This window comes from Homarus americanus, unplaced genomic scaffold (genome assembly GCF_018991925.1).
Source record: "Homarus americanus isolate GMGI-L3 unplaced genomic scaffold, GMGI_Hamer_2.0 scaffold33256, whole genome shotgun sequence".
Classification (NCBI taxonomy): domain Eukaryota; kingdom Metazoa; phylum Arthropoda; class Malacostraca; order Decapoda; family Nephropidae; genus Homarus; species Homarus americanus.
The window spans coordinates 28985-43915 of NW_024746269.1; the positions used below are offsets into that span (position 1 = coordinate 28985).

The 14931-nt window shown below is 36.9% G+C and overlaps 1 protein-coding gene across 1 annotated transcript in view; it reads right to left on the bottom strand.

The window, feature by feature from the left end:
- Positions 1 to 5804: 5804 nt before the first annotated feature.
- The window catches only part of LOC121879197 (rho GTPase-activating protein gacHH-like), a 39452-nt gene continuing 30325 nt past the window's right edge, over positions 5805 to 14931 (bottom strand). The window contains exon 3 of the mRNA XM_042385796.1: positions 5805 to 5988. Coding sequence (XP_042241730.1) covers positions 5896 to 5988 — 93 coding nt within the window. The 3' untranslated portion in view covers positions 5805 to 5895. The remainder of the gene's footprint in view (positions 5989 to 14931) is intronic.

A 14931-nucleotide genomic window follows, 5' to 3' on the forward strand; every position in this document is an offset into this window, starting at 1 on the left:
GTAAGAAACCTGAGAAAATTTTTCTCCAGTTCATGTTCCAGATACATGAAAACAAAAGGTCCGCCAAGCTCCGACTGTTGTTTACCACTCATTAGCAAAGCAGCTTCTTTGCGCAAGGTGCTCTTCATTTTTTTTTCAGTAATTTTTTTTTATAATACATATTGGGATTAAGTTATTATTTATATGAAAATGTAATTGTATTTTATTTTTATTCTATTTTGGTCGTAAATATGAATGAAATAAGGACGTAAATTGAATTGGGTCCTAAATTAACTAGGGTTTTAAATATGAAAAGTTGTTGGTCGAACCGTTGTTATTGGAGGCTTTACTGTACAGTACTCATTTTCATCTATTTCAAGCTCAACCCTATGCTCTCTCATCCTGCCTTTTTCTCTATAGGGCCTTAGGGGGTACGTTCCTGACCCCTGCAATCTGCATTACGTGGTGCTCCACCACCACCAGGCTCCCCAACATCATCAAGTAGCTCATCACCAACATTCTCAGGCACATCACCTGCACCATTGCTTGTAGCACCTGTACCACCATAATCAACACTAAATTCAACACCAAAATCACAATCACCGAGCATTACTGGGGTGTCCACGTGAACACTGGTGTCAAACACACGCTCAGAAATAGTGGGCTCCTGAACCCACACCAGAAGGCCTGGCCTCACTCGTCTTGCTCTAATATCGGGCAGATATTACACAGCACTTCTCACACCAGTGGAACACGAATACAGTGGTCCCTCGGTTAACGAACTCAATCCGTTCCAGCAGGTTGTTCGTTAACCGAAACAATTGTTTCAATGGGTTTTTGGGCAATTGGTTCCAGCTCACCGAAAATTACCTAAATTCAACAAAAATGGTAGAAAAGTTCACTTACTTTGAGGTGTGTATGTAGAAGGCTCCTGGATGATGATGATGATGATGGGAATTAGAATGGGGGTGGAGGAGAAAGCATTGGGGTGGAAGAGAAGTCACCCCATGGCACCATTTCACCCATAAAATTTTAGTTCTCTTGGTGTATTTCAAGATTATTTTCTTTAAATCAACACTGCACTGCATTGTATATTGTCAATATGTAAAATATATTTTAAAATGACCAATAATTTGCTTGGAAACACAGAAAAAAAGCGTTTAGTTGAAGAGAGTCTCAAGCAAGATGTTACCTCCAGTGAAAACAGAGAGAAACTAACGCCTGTTTGCTGTGTTAAGAGGCTGGATGCCGCGCATTAAACTAGTCACTTTACCTTCAATTATGTTCAATAATTGTTAAAATGACTAAAAAATTGAATATTAAACTTTTAAAATTATTGAATAGTATAAACTTCTTGATATTTACTAAAATAGTAAGGAATTTAAGCCCTAGAACCGATTAATGTATTGGCGGACTGACACTAAAGCTGGTTGCCCGGCCAGTGCAAGCGAAAACATGTTGATGTCGGTTCGTAAGAAATTCGTTAACCGAATTGAAGATTCTTATGGAAGGCAGTTCGTTAACCGAAATTTCGTTAACCGAGGGATCACTGTACAGTAGAACGTCGATATACTGCGAGATACGTTCCAAGAGAGGTCGCTTTAAACTGAATTCGCACTAAATTGAAGTGTTGTTTCAATGGAATTATTTAGTTTGGTATTTGTGAGAAACACAAAATACTAAAAAGACTGAGAGTCTACCCAGAGGCACCTCAGCCCATCTCCTGGTATAAACAAAACATTTTTTTGTAGATTTTGTTAAAAGAAACACTCATAAGTCAACACAGCTAAAATTAAGGGATGGGATTGGTCTGTTTACTGGCTGGGAAGATGGGGGGGGGGAGATGAGGTGATATGTTTGACAGTTGATGCCAAGGTCTGTCCTTAAGAGTGACTTTTAAGTTTTTCTCTTATAAAATGTCACTAAACTGACCTGGGATTATAATTAACATTGCTGGAATTCTTATAAGACAGTGCTATAGCTCGCATGAGACATACAAATTTTAGTTCTAACTAATTTTATGAAAGGGTTAAAATTTTTATCTCTTGTGCAAAATATATGACATTTATATACAAATTATTCGTTGCCTTGAAAAGATTCCAGCAATGCAAATTATATTCTCCTAAATTTAGTCTGTGATATTACATGAGATAAAAACTTAAAAGCCTACTGTAAACCACCAAACCCTGGCTGGGAGGGGGGTAGGGAGGTAGGGAAGGAGGGAGGGTAGGTGACAGTGACAATGTTTGACAGTTGGCACCAAGGTCTAGTGAAGTATTTATTTGCTTATTTGTCCTTTAGATTGAGTTTTTGTTTTATGTTTATAAAATGTCACAGACGTGACCAGGGAGAATATAATTTACATTGCTGGAATTCTTATAAGATAGTGATTAATTTGAATATAAATATGCTATACTTTCCACTAGACAAAAATTTTAGTAATCACTTAGTACATTATTTTGAGTACATGTACAGTACAGCTTTGCCCTTAGGACAGTGTAGCGTGCCCAGAGAAACATTAGGCGCGAATTTTAAAATATGATGCGCCAGCTTGACTCGCGCAAAATAGGAAAGATTCGCTTTAAATTATAAACATTGTCCTTAATTGTGGGTGTCGCTTTAAATCAATAATCTAAAAATTTTATCGCTTTAAATCGACGTTCTACTGTAACGCCAATGTTAAGCTGAAAAGTTATAAGAAATAGCAGTAGAACGTACACTTAACCTCCTGATGCTAAAATACACACAGAAAACTAAGGAGACAGTATCTGGGAATGTGGCTTGGCCAAGGAGCTGTGACGTAGCAAGGGGATTTCCATTGTGATTGGTTGCCTCGGGGGGTATGGTCCGAGGGAAGCGCGCTGTCATTGGCTCGTGCTCCTCTCGCTCTGAATGGGATGTTGCCACTTTCTGGAACTGAGTGCACAGTCAGATACGTAGCTCCAGGCCTGAGACAAAACCACACCTTATTTATGAAGGACTTTCTACCATATCGGTATTCTAGCTAGAGGGTTACACCTAACTCCACCATGTAGAGGAAGGATGAAAATATTGATATCCATCAAAAAACACATTTTGGCCAGGGTGTCGCTTCACCCCCTTCAGACTCGGAGAGCCTTATTTGTTTCTGATTATTTGTGAGAGGATTTTCCCATTATTATTTATATGTATGTGTGTTTACACACACAGACACATGTATATAATACAGGTAAAAGAAATAATTGTCCTAAAGGCAAACACATAAAAGGAATATACATTTCTTTGTACACAAGTAAAAATGTACCCCCTGCTAACCAGGGGTTAGGGGACCGGTCAGCAAATGTTATTCACGGATTAGGAAATTCGCGGCCATTTTGAGAACTTAACCCCCCGCGAATTTGAAGGGCCTACTGTACTGTTTTAGTTCCTTGATCTGTTCAGTAGTAGTGTCCATTATTTCATATGCCTCATGTTTACCATAAACCCTTCATAAATCAGAATACGTTTATGGGGCACTAACCATTCTAAGTTATCAAGGCACTTTCCTCCTGGTCTTTTGTCCCACCACAATACCCAGCTTTTAGTCCAAAATAACCTACCATAATCAGAAAACTTGCAAAAAAAATTAACACTTACCAGCACTGCAGGTGAAGGATGAGGATAAGTCAAGCTTCTGGCACCATGTGGTAGGTGTCTCAGGTGGTGGGAGGCTCATTGTAAGCACTTACAGCACCAACTGAAGATTAACTTGGTTACATATTCTCTTAAATGTTATTTTTCACATACCTTATGCATGGATGCCCCAGCATCCACCATCTCCAAGACTTTCTTCTTTTCTTGAAAACTCAGGGATTTCAACATCATACCCCTCCTATTAGGCCTTGTGATGGTGCAGAAACCTTATCTTTGACAGTTGAATAGTACTTTGCACAATTAGTAAAAATAAAGAAAATAAGTAGAGCGGCATAACCACCCATCCATCCTGCCTGCGTGTTGAATTACACCATTTTGAGATTAACTCATCATAACTTCGAATTTTAAAATTTATGTAAAAAACAATCTACTTTTAATATTTTACTGCCATTCCGAGTTATCAAGGGTTTACTGAAATTTGGCAGCACATTGGGCAGACAGATTCCATTTTTTTTTTTAGCAACACAAAAAGTAATTATGAACTCAAATGACTGCAGAGTTGTGTAGAGTCTTTGGGCTTTTATATGGATATCTGCATCCCATGACCAGTTTTCACCACCAAGTGTACCTTCAAACTCTTGGGGGATTTAAAATAACATCAACTCTTTTTAAAGTGTCTAACACCTTGGAGAGTTCATGAAAACAAAAACATCTCATTCAGGGATTTAATTATACCCGGTACATCTAATACAGTAAGGAACTCACTTCTCTGTATGATGAGGCAATACTCAGACTAAGAATATGGCCAGTGTGTGTACAGAGCATATGGAGCAACCTCCCTTATCCTACCACTAACACTGAACAGAAAATTACACTGAAGAGACTCCATCATACACATGGCACAGATTTCTATTAATGAAGAAAGACCCACTTCCAGGCATGTTAAAGGCAGAAAGATCAAACTTATTAAAAAAAAAAGACCAAAAATCTTGGAAGAAACGACCAATTTTTTTAAGACGTAAGTAATGCAGTCATGCATAAAAAGTAGAGAATGGAATTTTAGAAGTTCTTGAGGTATTTAATGAATGAAATATTGGACAGTATTGTGATCATTTTAAGTATAGTAAATAAAATACAGGTACAGTGATTTCTGCTATAACGCGTGTTTTGATAACGCGAATTTGCTCTAACGCGATTTATGAATTAGGAACGATATTTGTATAACGCGAACGCTTGTTTGCTATAACGCTTACTATTTCTCCAATTTTGTGGTACAGTATTAACTGTGAATATAGTAAAGAAGAATATCAACAAGAAGCGTTCTGGTGATAGAATTCCCGGTGATGATCGTAAAAGAAAGGATATAACACTTGAAGAGAAGCTCGATTTTATCAACCTCAAAATCACCCTTCTCCCCCATCAAGTAAAGTGTTACATTTACTGTATGATTTCATTATTAGATATGAATGTAACATTTATTTAGACTGTGCTATCCTTTGTGTTAGGCTAACTACTAAATTTTTTCGATTTCGAGTAATCTGCACCTAACCCTATTTTCTCCATAAGCCCTGTTATTTCTATTACGCGATTTTCTATAACACGATATTTTACAAGAACACAATTATCGCGTTATAGCAGAACTACCTGTACTGTAGAATGGGTTCAATAAACTCATCTGACATTAGCCAAATCAAATATTAAAAGTGGTGTCCCCATAGTGAAGGGGTTAGTGGAGATAGTCTACTAGCCCATTGTGTATGAGGTCCCTAAATTCAACAGCTGGTTTGGTAACTGTAATACTGTTTAATACAGGTACAGTATATATTATTTGAAATTAAGGTACAGCAAGTCCCCGTTGAACGAAAGGGTTAGGTTCCACACTTTCGTTAGGTGGACTACGTTCATCGAAATTATTTTCCCATATAAATTAATGTAATAAGGGGGGATGCGTTGCTGTACTAAGCTCTGTGATAGAATAATATACTGTACTAAGCTCTGTGACAAAACAATTGCAACACATGAAAATAATGTAGATAAAAACAATAAAACATATTAACATTCAACGGGGACTTACTGTATGGTCAAATTTCTTTCACAGGATGTATATTTATAAGGCATGGCTATTAAAACCTCGTCTGATATTTTTTCAATACAGTAATAACCAGCCCGGTGTACAGTACTAAATCTTCTACAGGTTAGAGAAAGTATGTAGGTCTTCTCAAGTTCCCTTTATTGAAATTAATGAGATTTTAATTTTTATTGGCCGGTATCCAACACAGGGAGGTACCTGTATCATCCACTCTTTTATTTTGGTTGCATAAGTTCACTGGTATCTCTTGTTTGTATGTATCTCAACTGCTTCTTCTTCATCTTCTTCAGCTTCCTTGGATCCTTGATCTGAGAACAATAACAACAATATTACTACAGTTCTGTATTTTGACTTTACTCTACAGCAGGCATGGACAACCTTTCCTCAGTCATGGGCTGCATTACGATTTAGGTATTTTTCTGCGGTCCAACTTAAAAAAATTTATATCCCACCAAAAGCAATGTTAATATTATATTAGCATGGACAGTTTGTAATTCCTTTAAATTAGCTGGCAAGCTTAAAATTGAGTTTTGTGGTGCTGAAAAGAAAACGAGACACCTATTTTAGATTTTCTATGTTTTATTTTTGCATTTTCGACTTACGACCTGGTCGTCGGGACGGAACCCCGTCGTAAATCGAAGAGAGACTGTGTAAATATAGTGGTCCCTCGATTGACGAACGGTCCAATTACCATAAAAAAATTAGGTTAATGAATTAGCTCCCATAAGGATTTTCAATTCCATTAACGAACACAACTTCGATTATCGAACGCCTTACGAGAAACACTCTTTGTTGTGCGCATCAGCTGATCGACTAGTCCGCCAATACAGTAATTGGTTCTATGTTTACATTCGTTTCCAGTTGAGTAAATATCAAGAAAGTTGTGCTCTTGAATATTTTTTAATTTTTTTATATTAAAATTATTGGTAATTCTAATTTAGTTAACACATTGATAATATATACAGTCCAAGGAACAGTTATTGTGTGCCAATCAAATGATTGAATCACCCACCAACGCTTCTCAGTTTAACTTTGTTTACAGCGGAGTGAACATCCAGTTTGTTGGTCTCTTAAATACTTTTGCATTTTTACATTAAAATTATTGGTCATTCTGATATTTAGTTCACATAATGATAATATACAGTGGAGAAATTATTATGAAACATGAAGAAGGCATTACAATATATATGTATGTCTTGAATAAAGACGAAAGCTGAGGTGCTCCGTTGTTTCCCTTTTCCTGGATAGATTGTGACTTGTGCTTACGCTTGGAAGCACTAGCACCACATTCTCTGCTTCATGGTCTCTTTGAAGATATATTGAAGGGTTAAATGTCGTACAGTAGCTTCTCAAAATTCGCGAGATTTTAATTCGAAGTTCTCTATTTGAACACAAAAAAAAAACACATTTAAAACTTTTGACGGCGGAAACTCGAATTTCGACAGGTTTGAACGGCCCACCAACGTTCAGACGACGAGCACAATCGTGTAAACAGCGTCATTTCTCTTATGTACAAAAGATTCATTATTGTTTATTACTGAAAGTCTTTTTGATTGAATTAATGTTTGTGTGTGTAAAATGAGCAATACAATTCATTAATAATACGTAGAATATTAAAACACGAGGAAATGAGACAGCATTGTTTTCATTGATTACAAAACCAGTGACTGACTGGTTCTGCATATAAAACTGAAGAAAATAAGACCTGGTTGTAGCTGTAGTAAAATTAATATGGTTGTTTTAAGTAATGTTATTTAATGTTAATAAATGGAACAATAGAAGTAGCTAACGATAATGGTAAAGAAAAAAAGAGAGATTGAGTATGTAAGTGCGCACACGTGAAAACATATCGTCATTACTTTACATAAGAATATGAAAGCAACACTTATTTACTGTTCATATATATTTTAATTAATGTTTCTGAATTTGTTTTTATTGAATTAATGTTTGTGTGTGCAAAATTAAAAATACAATTTATTAACAATACGTGGAATATTAAAACACACGAGGAGATGAGACGGCTGCCGGCATTGTTTTTGTTAAAGCTTACAAAACCAGTGACTGATTAGTTCTACATATAAAACTGAAGAAAATAAGACCCTGATTGTAGCTGTAGTAAAATTAATGTAAAAAAAATTAATATGGTTGTTTGAAGTACCTGTAATGTTATTTAATATTAATAAATGGAACAATATAAGTACCGTATATCTCGGCTTATAAGACGGAATTTGAACATTAAAAAAATCTGCCCAAAGTTAAGGGGTCGTCTATACCACCAAGTATAAAATTCTTACCTCTTAAATATTGTGGTTTAGTGTGTCAAGAGTGGTGATGGAAACATCGTAAGCCACTCACAAGGTCTTACCACTAATTATTTTATACTGAAACTTACGTTTGGCAAGCTGGATTCAAATTAAGATTACCGGTATATTAAAATAATAAAAATGTATTATAAACCTGTCTAACATACCGTAAAAGAGAATTATACCCCTGTAATAAACACAGCTATCATCACACACCCCTCCCCACGCCCCCCCCATTTGCCAGTGAGGAGACAAGAAAGGGAAAGTGACCGCGAGATTGGGCTATTTTTAGCCGTGGAGGTGGTCAGTAATGCATATCGGTATATTTACTGATAATAATACTTCTCCTATAAATAATTAATTTAAAATTTATTTTTTTACAAGGAATATTCAGTAAATGACTGCAATTAATTCTTGAAGCTACTGACAGTTAAATACAGACGCTTAAGTGACGTCACTAGTGTTTACACTACACCAGCTGGTAACATTTGATGCCATTACTTGAAGTGAATTGGCCTTATTTTAAGTAACTAACCATAAATAAATACAAAAAGTAAAAAAAAGATCAAAAGTGAGAAATAATATACTGTATGTATGTTGTGTTGTCAAAGTTAGAGGAACAATTCAAACTGCAATTGTGTGTAAATGAGGCAGAAAGTCAGGTCAGCGCTGAACCTGGGACTTGGTCACAATTTTCGTGATGCCATATGGCAGCAGGGTCTACCATTAGACAACACATTATGCTTCCAATATCTTCCCAGGCGGTAGTATCTACCTGTTTGGTAGCTGCCTACTACCTACACAATTTTTAGTAATATTACTTTGATACATTATAAATTAGACAATAAAAATAAACATCAAATTTAATTACCAAGACGCTTCCCATTGGCAGCTGTAAGAAGAGGGGGAGATGGGCTATTTATAGCCCGTCTTTGTGTCTGAAGTGACCAGTACCGGTACCCTAATGCACCATAAATAATTCATTTAATATATATATATATATATATATATATATATATATATATATATATATATATATATATATATATATATATATATATATATATATACACAATCCGAAAGGGATGATGGATTAGTTGGAAGTGTATCCGTAAAGAAAAACAAATATTTACTTTATACGTTACGTCAATGTTTGGCAACTATAGTTTCCGTCACGACAATATTCTCATTAGGCTGGGTCGGGGAGTGAAGCTCTGCTCACTACATTGAATATTATTTATCACTAAGCGTCAAAGAGTACATTACAAATCATACTAGCATAAAACACATTGAGTGAAGCTCTGTAATTATCGCAATATTAAGTAACACTAACCACCGATTTCGAAGCATAACTCACGGGACAAAACATATGGGGATTGGTGGTCACACTGGACGGTGCGAGGCGGGTGGAGGCGGAGCGGGTGAGGCGGAGCGAGTGAGGCAGGGCGGGTGAGGCGTAGTTAAGTGTAGTGGGGAGGAGCCGAGGCGTGGTTGATCGGGCCAGGCCGGGGCGGGGCAGGGATGGGAGGAAGGGTAAGGAGGGTGAGGTGAGGATTAGGACAGGGAGGAGGATGTAAGTTAAAAGACATGTTAAGTTATAACAGTTAGTACAGACACCGCTTTCATCACTGAAACACAATTTCTACGTTCAACACTGACCAACAATCAAACTGCAATGCCCAAAATCAAGTTCCCGGCTGGAGTTTTTGTTCACGCCAACGAGAAAGGGTGGATGGACGAACAAGGAATAAAGTTATGGATTGATCATATATGGTGTAGGCGACCTGGTGGCTTTCGAAAACAGCGTAGCCTCTTAGTATGGGATATGTTCGCGAGTCATTTAACAGAGGGAACAAAAACCAGCATGGCGAGGAACAAGTGACATTGCAGTTATTCCTGGTGGATTAACTTCAGTTGTACAACCACTTGATGTTTGTCTAAACAAACCATTCAAGGACCGCGTTCGTGAACAATGGAACAAGTGGATGATCAGCGGCAAAAAGTCTTACACGAAAGGTGGGAATATGCGTGCTCCCGAACTGGATGTACTGTGTGATTTTGTTATCAAGGCATGGAATGATATTAATGTGGAAACAGTTATCAAGTCTTTTAAAAAGTGCAGAATATCTAATTCAATGGATGGTATGGAGGATATGATGTTGTGGGAGGACGAGGATGAAACAGAAGCCGAAGCCACGTCATCTGATTTGGAGTTTGATCCTTATGATGAAGCAGCCATAAATGTATCTCAGGATGTACTTGAAGAACTTATGATATCAGATGTTGATGATGTGGATTTTGAAGGTTTTTAATACATGATGACGTCAGTAATAATCATGTGCTAATAACATTTTTAACTTGTCGGGTAATTTGCTTTTAAAATATTGTGACTTAGTAAATTAAATGTGTGCATGTGTATATATGTATACATACAGTATATATAAATATGTTCGTGTAATAAATGTATGTAGTAAGTACGGAATATTTTTTCACTCAAATCCTAATGAAACACTACTGGAGAACATTCCTTTGTCGCAAAACAAGTTTATAAATTAAAGAAAATAATTACAGTGTGTTTAATATATTACAGTACAGTTGTACCCCACTTAACGCGGTCAATTGAACCCAGAGGTTCCCGCGTTAAGTGAAATCCGCGTTCAGTGAACAACAGAACATATGGGATTAATTCCAATAGAAACCGGCCCGACCCCCAAACTCCACTTTTTGAAGGCACATACCTATGTTGTAGTAAAAATAACATCTTAATTTTATGATGGTACATGCACACAGTTAATACTTAAGAGAAATAGAGAAATACAGTCGCCAAGTTAATGTCCATTCAAATAATGGACTCGACTCCCTCCCCCTCTCACACTACACAGCCGGCTAACAGATGGTCGGTCGGTCCCTCCCTCCCCCCCCCACCCCCCACCAACCGTCCCAAGGAGATGTGTGGGATAACCTCAAACTAAAGTTAGGAAAATATAATTGACATTGCTGGATTCCTTGTAAGACCAGGAATATTTTGAATATAAATGTCATATATTTTGCACAAAAGATAACATAGTTACCTAGAGAAAAATTTTTATCTAAAAATTGTAAGTTTAAAGCAAAATATATGATGTTTATATTCAAAATGATCACCAAATTATAAGAATTCCAGCAATGGAAATTATATTCTGACCCGGTAATTTGTATGAATTTTATGAGCTAAAACAAATATCTTCAGTTAATAAAAAAAAAATAATCTTCACGACACTATCTGTCAATCAAAGTACCCCACCTTGCCTCCCCCCCTCTTCCAACCGCGCGGTCAGTCCCAACCCTCCCCCCCACCCCCCACCAATCCTCCCTTCCAGAGTTTTTAACATTTAGTATTAAATAATACCTCAGATTAAAGTTAGGATAATATAATTGACATTGCTGGATTCCTTGTAAGACCAGGAATATTTTGAATATAAATGTCATATATTTTGGACAAAAGATACCATAGTTACCTAGAGAAAAAATTTTATCTAAAAATTGTAAGTTTAAAGCAAAATATATGATGTTTATATTCAAAATGATCACCAAATTATAAGAATTCCAGCAATGTAAATTATATTCTGACCGGGTAATTTGTATGAATTTTATGAGCTAAAACAAATATCTTCAGTTAATAAAAAATAATAATTATTCACAGGGTAACAGATGGTCGGTCGGTCCCCTCCTCCCCCCCACCCCCCACCAACCGTCCCAAGGAGATGTGTGGGATAACCACTAAATTTTAATAAATAATACCTCAAACTAAAGTTAGGATAATATAATTGACATTGCTGGATTCCTTGTAAGACCAGGAATATTTTGAATATAAATGTCATATATTTTGGACAAAAGATACCATAGTTACCTAGAGAAAAATTTTTATCTAAAAATTGTAAGTTTAAAGCAAAATATATGATGTTTATATTCAAAATGATCACCAAATTATAAGAATTCCAGCAATGTAAATTATATTCTGACCGGGTAATTTGTATGAATTTTATGAGCTAAAACAAATATCTTCAGTTAATAAAAAAAAATAATAATTCTTCACAGGGTAACAGATGGTCGGTTGGTCCCTCCCTCCCCCCACCCCCCACCAACCGTCCCAAGGAGATGTGTGGGATAACCACTAAATTTTAATAAATAATACCTCAAACTAAAGTTAGGATAATATAATTGACATTGCTGGATTCCTTGTAAGACCAGGAATATTTTGAATATAAATGTCATATATTTTGCACAAAAGATACCATAGTTACCTAGAGAAAAATTTTTATCTAAAAATTGTAAGTTTAAAGCAAAATATATGATGTTTATATTCAAAATGATCACCAAATTATAAGAATTCCAGCAATGTAAATTATATTCTGGCCTGGTAATTTGTATGAATTTTATGAGCTAAAACAGGCAGTCAGGCAGGGTGGCGGGTGGGGCAAATCTAAAAATAGCGTCTCGGACACTCACCGCGTATATGTGGAAAAAATCCGCGTTAAGTGAAAGTTCAGCTTTGGCAAGGCACCGCGTATATGCGAAAACGCGTTAAGTGAAACCGCGTTAGGCGGGGTAAAACTGTATATTATAAATAAATAAATAAACAAATAATTCGGTAAATCTATTTCAAGTAAATGAAAAATAAGCAAACAAATGTTATTTACCAAGACGCTTCCCTCTGGTTCAGGGTGAGATGTAGGGGTAGATAACAAGGCTATTTCTAGCCCATCTTTGTGTCTGAAGTGGCCAGTACCCTAATGCACCATAAATAATTCATTGAACATTCATTTTTTGTACATAGTATATTCAGTTATATATATATATATATACATATATATATATATATATATATATATATATATATATATATATATATATATATATATATATATATACATACATACACCTAAACCCCGACTTACGACTATACGGACTTACGTCCAATGGTACTTACGACCTGCTTTGACCGTACGTCCATACGGGACATACGACTGCGACCGCCGTGACCAAAAATTTTTTCAAATGACGCGCGCATTTTCTATACCGAAACGTTTCCGTCCCGGGCGAGAGGGAGGGGTGTCTTGGGTCGCCTCGTGGCTGCACTCACTCAGTGGAGCGCTTTGTTTGTGTTTGGCTATCGTATCCTATACTGATCGCGCTGTGAACTTTCGTTATTATTGTATTTAATTGACTTTATAATGACTGGAAAGCGTAAAAGTGAGAGTGCTGGTGGTACTCCAAGGAAAAGGAGACAGGCAATTACTTTTGAGATGAAACTGAAGATAATAACACAGTATGAGAATGGAAAAACAGTAGCAACGATCTCACGCGACCTAGGTTTCTCACACTCGACTATATCCCCTATTCTGAAGGACAAGGAACGTATTCGTGAAGTAGTGAAAGGAACAACACCTATAAAGGGAACTATAATATCAAAGAAAAGACAAGGTCCTATCCATGATATGGAAAAATTATTGGTGATATGGATAGAAGACCAGATACAGAAGCGTGTACCCTTAAGCGTTCTGACCATACAGGCTAAAGCAAGAAGCCTGTTCCAAAGCCTGAAGGAGCAGGCAGGAGATGAATGTGATCAAACCTTTACAGGAAGTCGTGGGTGGTTTGATAGATTTAAAAAACGCTACAGTCTACACAATGGTAAGGTGAGTGGAGAGGCAGCTGGTGCCGATGTTGTTGCTGCCGAAGCTTTTAAGGAGGAGTTAGATGATGTGATTGTGGAAGGGAATTATTTGCCTGAGCAAATATTCAATGTGGATGAGACTGGATTATTGTGGAAACGCATGCCTGAGCGGAAATACATCCACAAAGAGGCAAAAACAATGCCCGGATTCAAGGCATTCAAAGGCAGAATTACACTTCTGTTGGGGGGGAATGTTGCTGGTTTCAAGCTAAAGCCCTTCATGATCTATCATTCAGAGAACCCCAGGGCTTTTAAATATGTCAGCAAGCACACACTGCCAGTGTTTTATCGCAGTAACAAGAAAGCCTGGATGACCCTAGTACTGTTTGAGGATTGGTTCATGACTTGTTTCATTCCACGAGCCAAGGAGTATTGTCTGCAACAAAGGATTCCATTCAAGATTTTACTGATTTTGGATAATGCTCCGGGACACCCACCACACCTGGACGACACGCACCCTGATGTTAAGGTAGTGTACATTCCACCTAACACTACCTCTGTCATCCAACCCATGGATCAAGGTGCTATTGCTGCCTTTAAAGCGTATTATTTATGCACGACCTTCGCCCAGGCTGTTGCTGCTACTGAAGGTGAAACGCCGTATTGTTTTTTTTGGAAGGAGGTCAACATTTTGTCATGTATAAAGAACATTAGTGCAGCATGGATCAGGTTACAAAACATTGTATGAATAATATGGAAGAAAATCCTTGAAAAGATATGTGAACAGTTTCAGGATTTAATGAAAGTGAAGTTATTTTGGATATTAGTAACAAGATAGTGGACTTAGTAAACAGCTGGAGTTAGAAATTGATACTGAAGATGTTGACAGTTGGTTGAAAGTGTAGCAGAAGAGCTCAGTAACGGTGGATCTTATTGAACTAGATGCACAGAAAGTTGCAGAGGAAGAAGAGAGACAAATGTAGAAGAGCCTGCACCCCCAAAAGTTTTCAGTGAAACATATGGCAGAGGCATTTGCTACAATTAATAAAGCAATGCAAATGTTTGATGACATGGATCAAAATTATGAGCGTTATGCCAAAGTTGACAGAATGATCTAAGATGCACTTGCTTATTACAGAGAAATTTATAATGAAAAGAAAAAGCAAACTGTGCAGTCTAAATTGGACACCTATTTCAAGAAGTCCCCAGTACTGGCTCCTCATGCCCCACCAGTGCTGCCTCTTCACTCCTCAAGATGATCCACCTTCAACCAGCAAGTTACCCTGCATAAA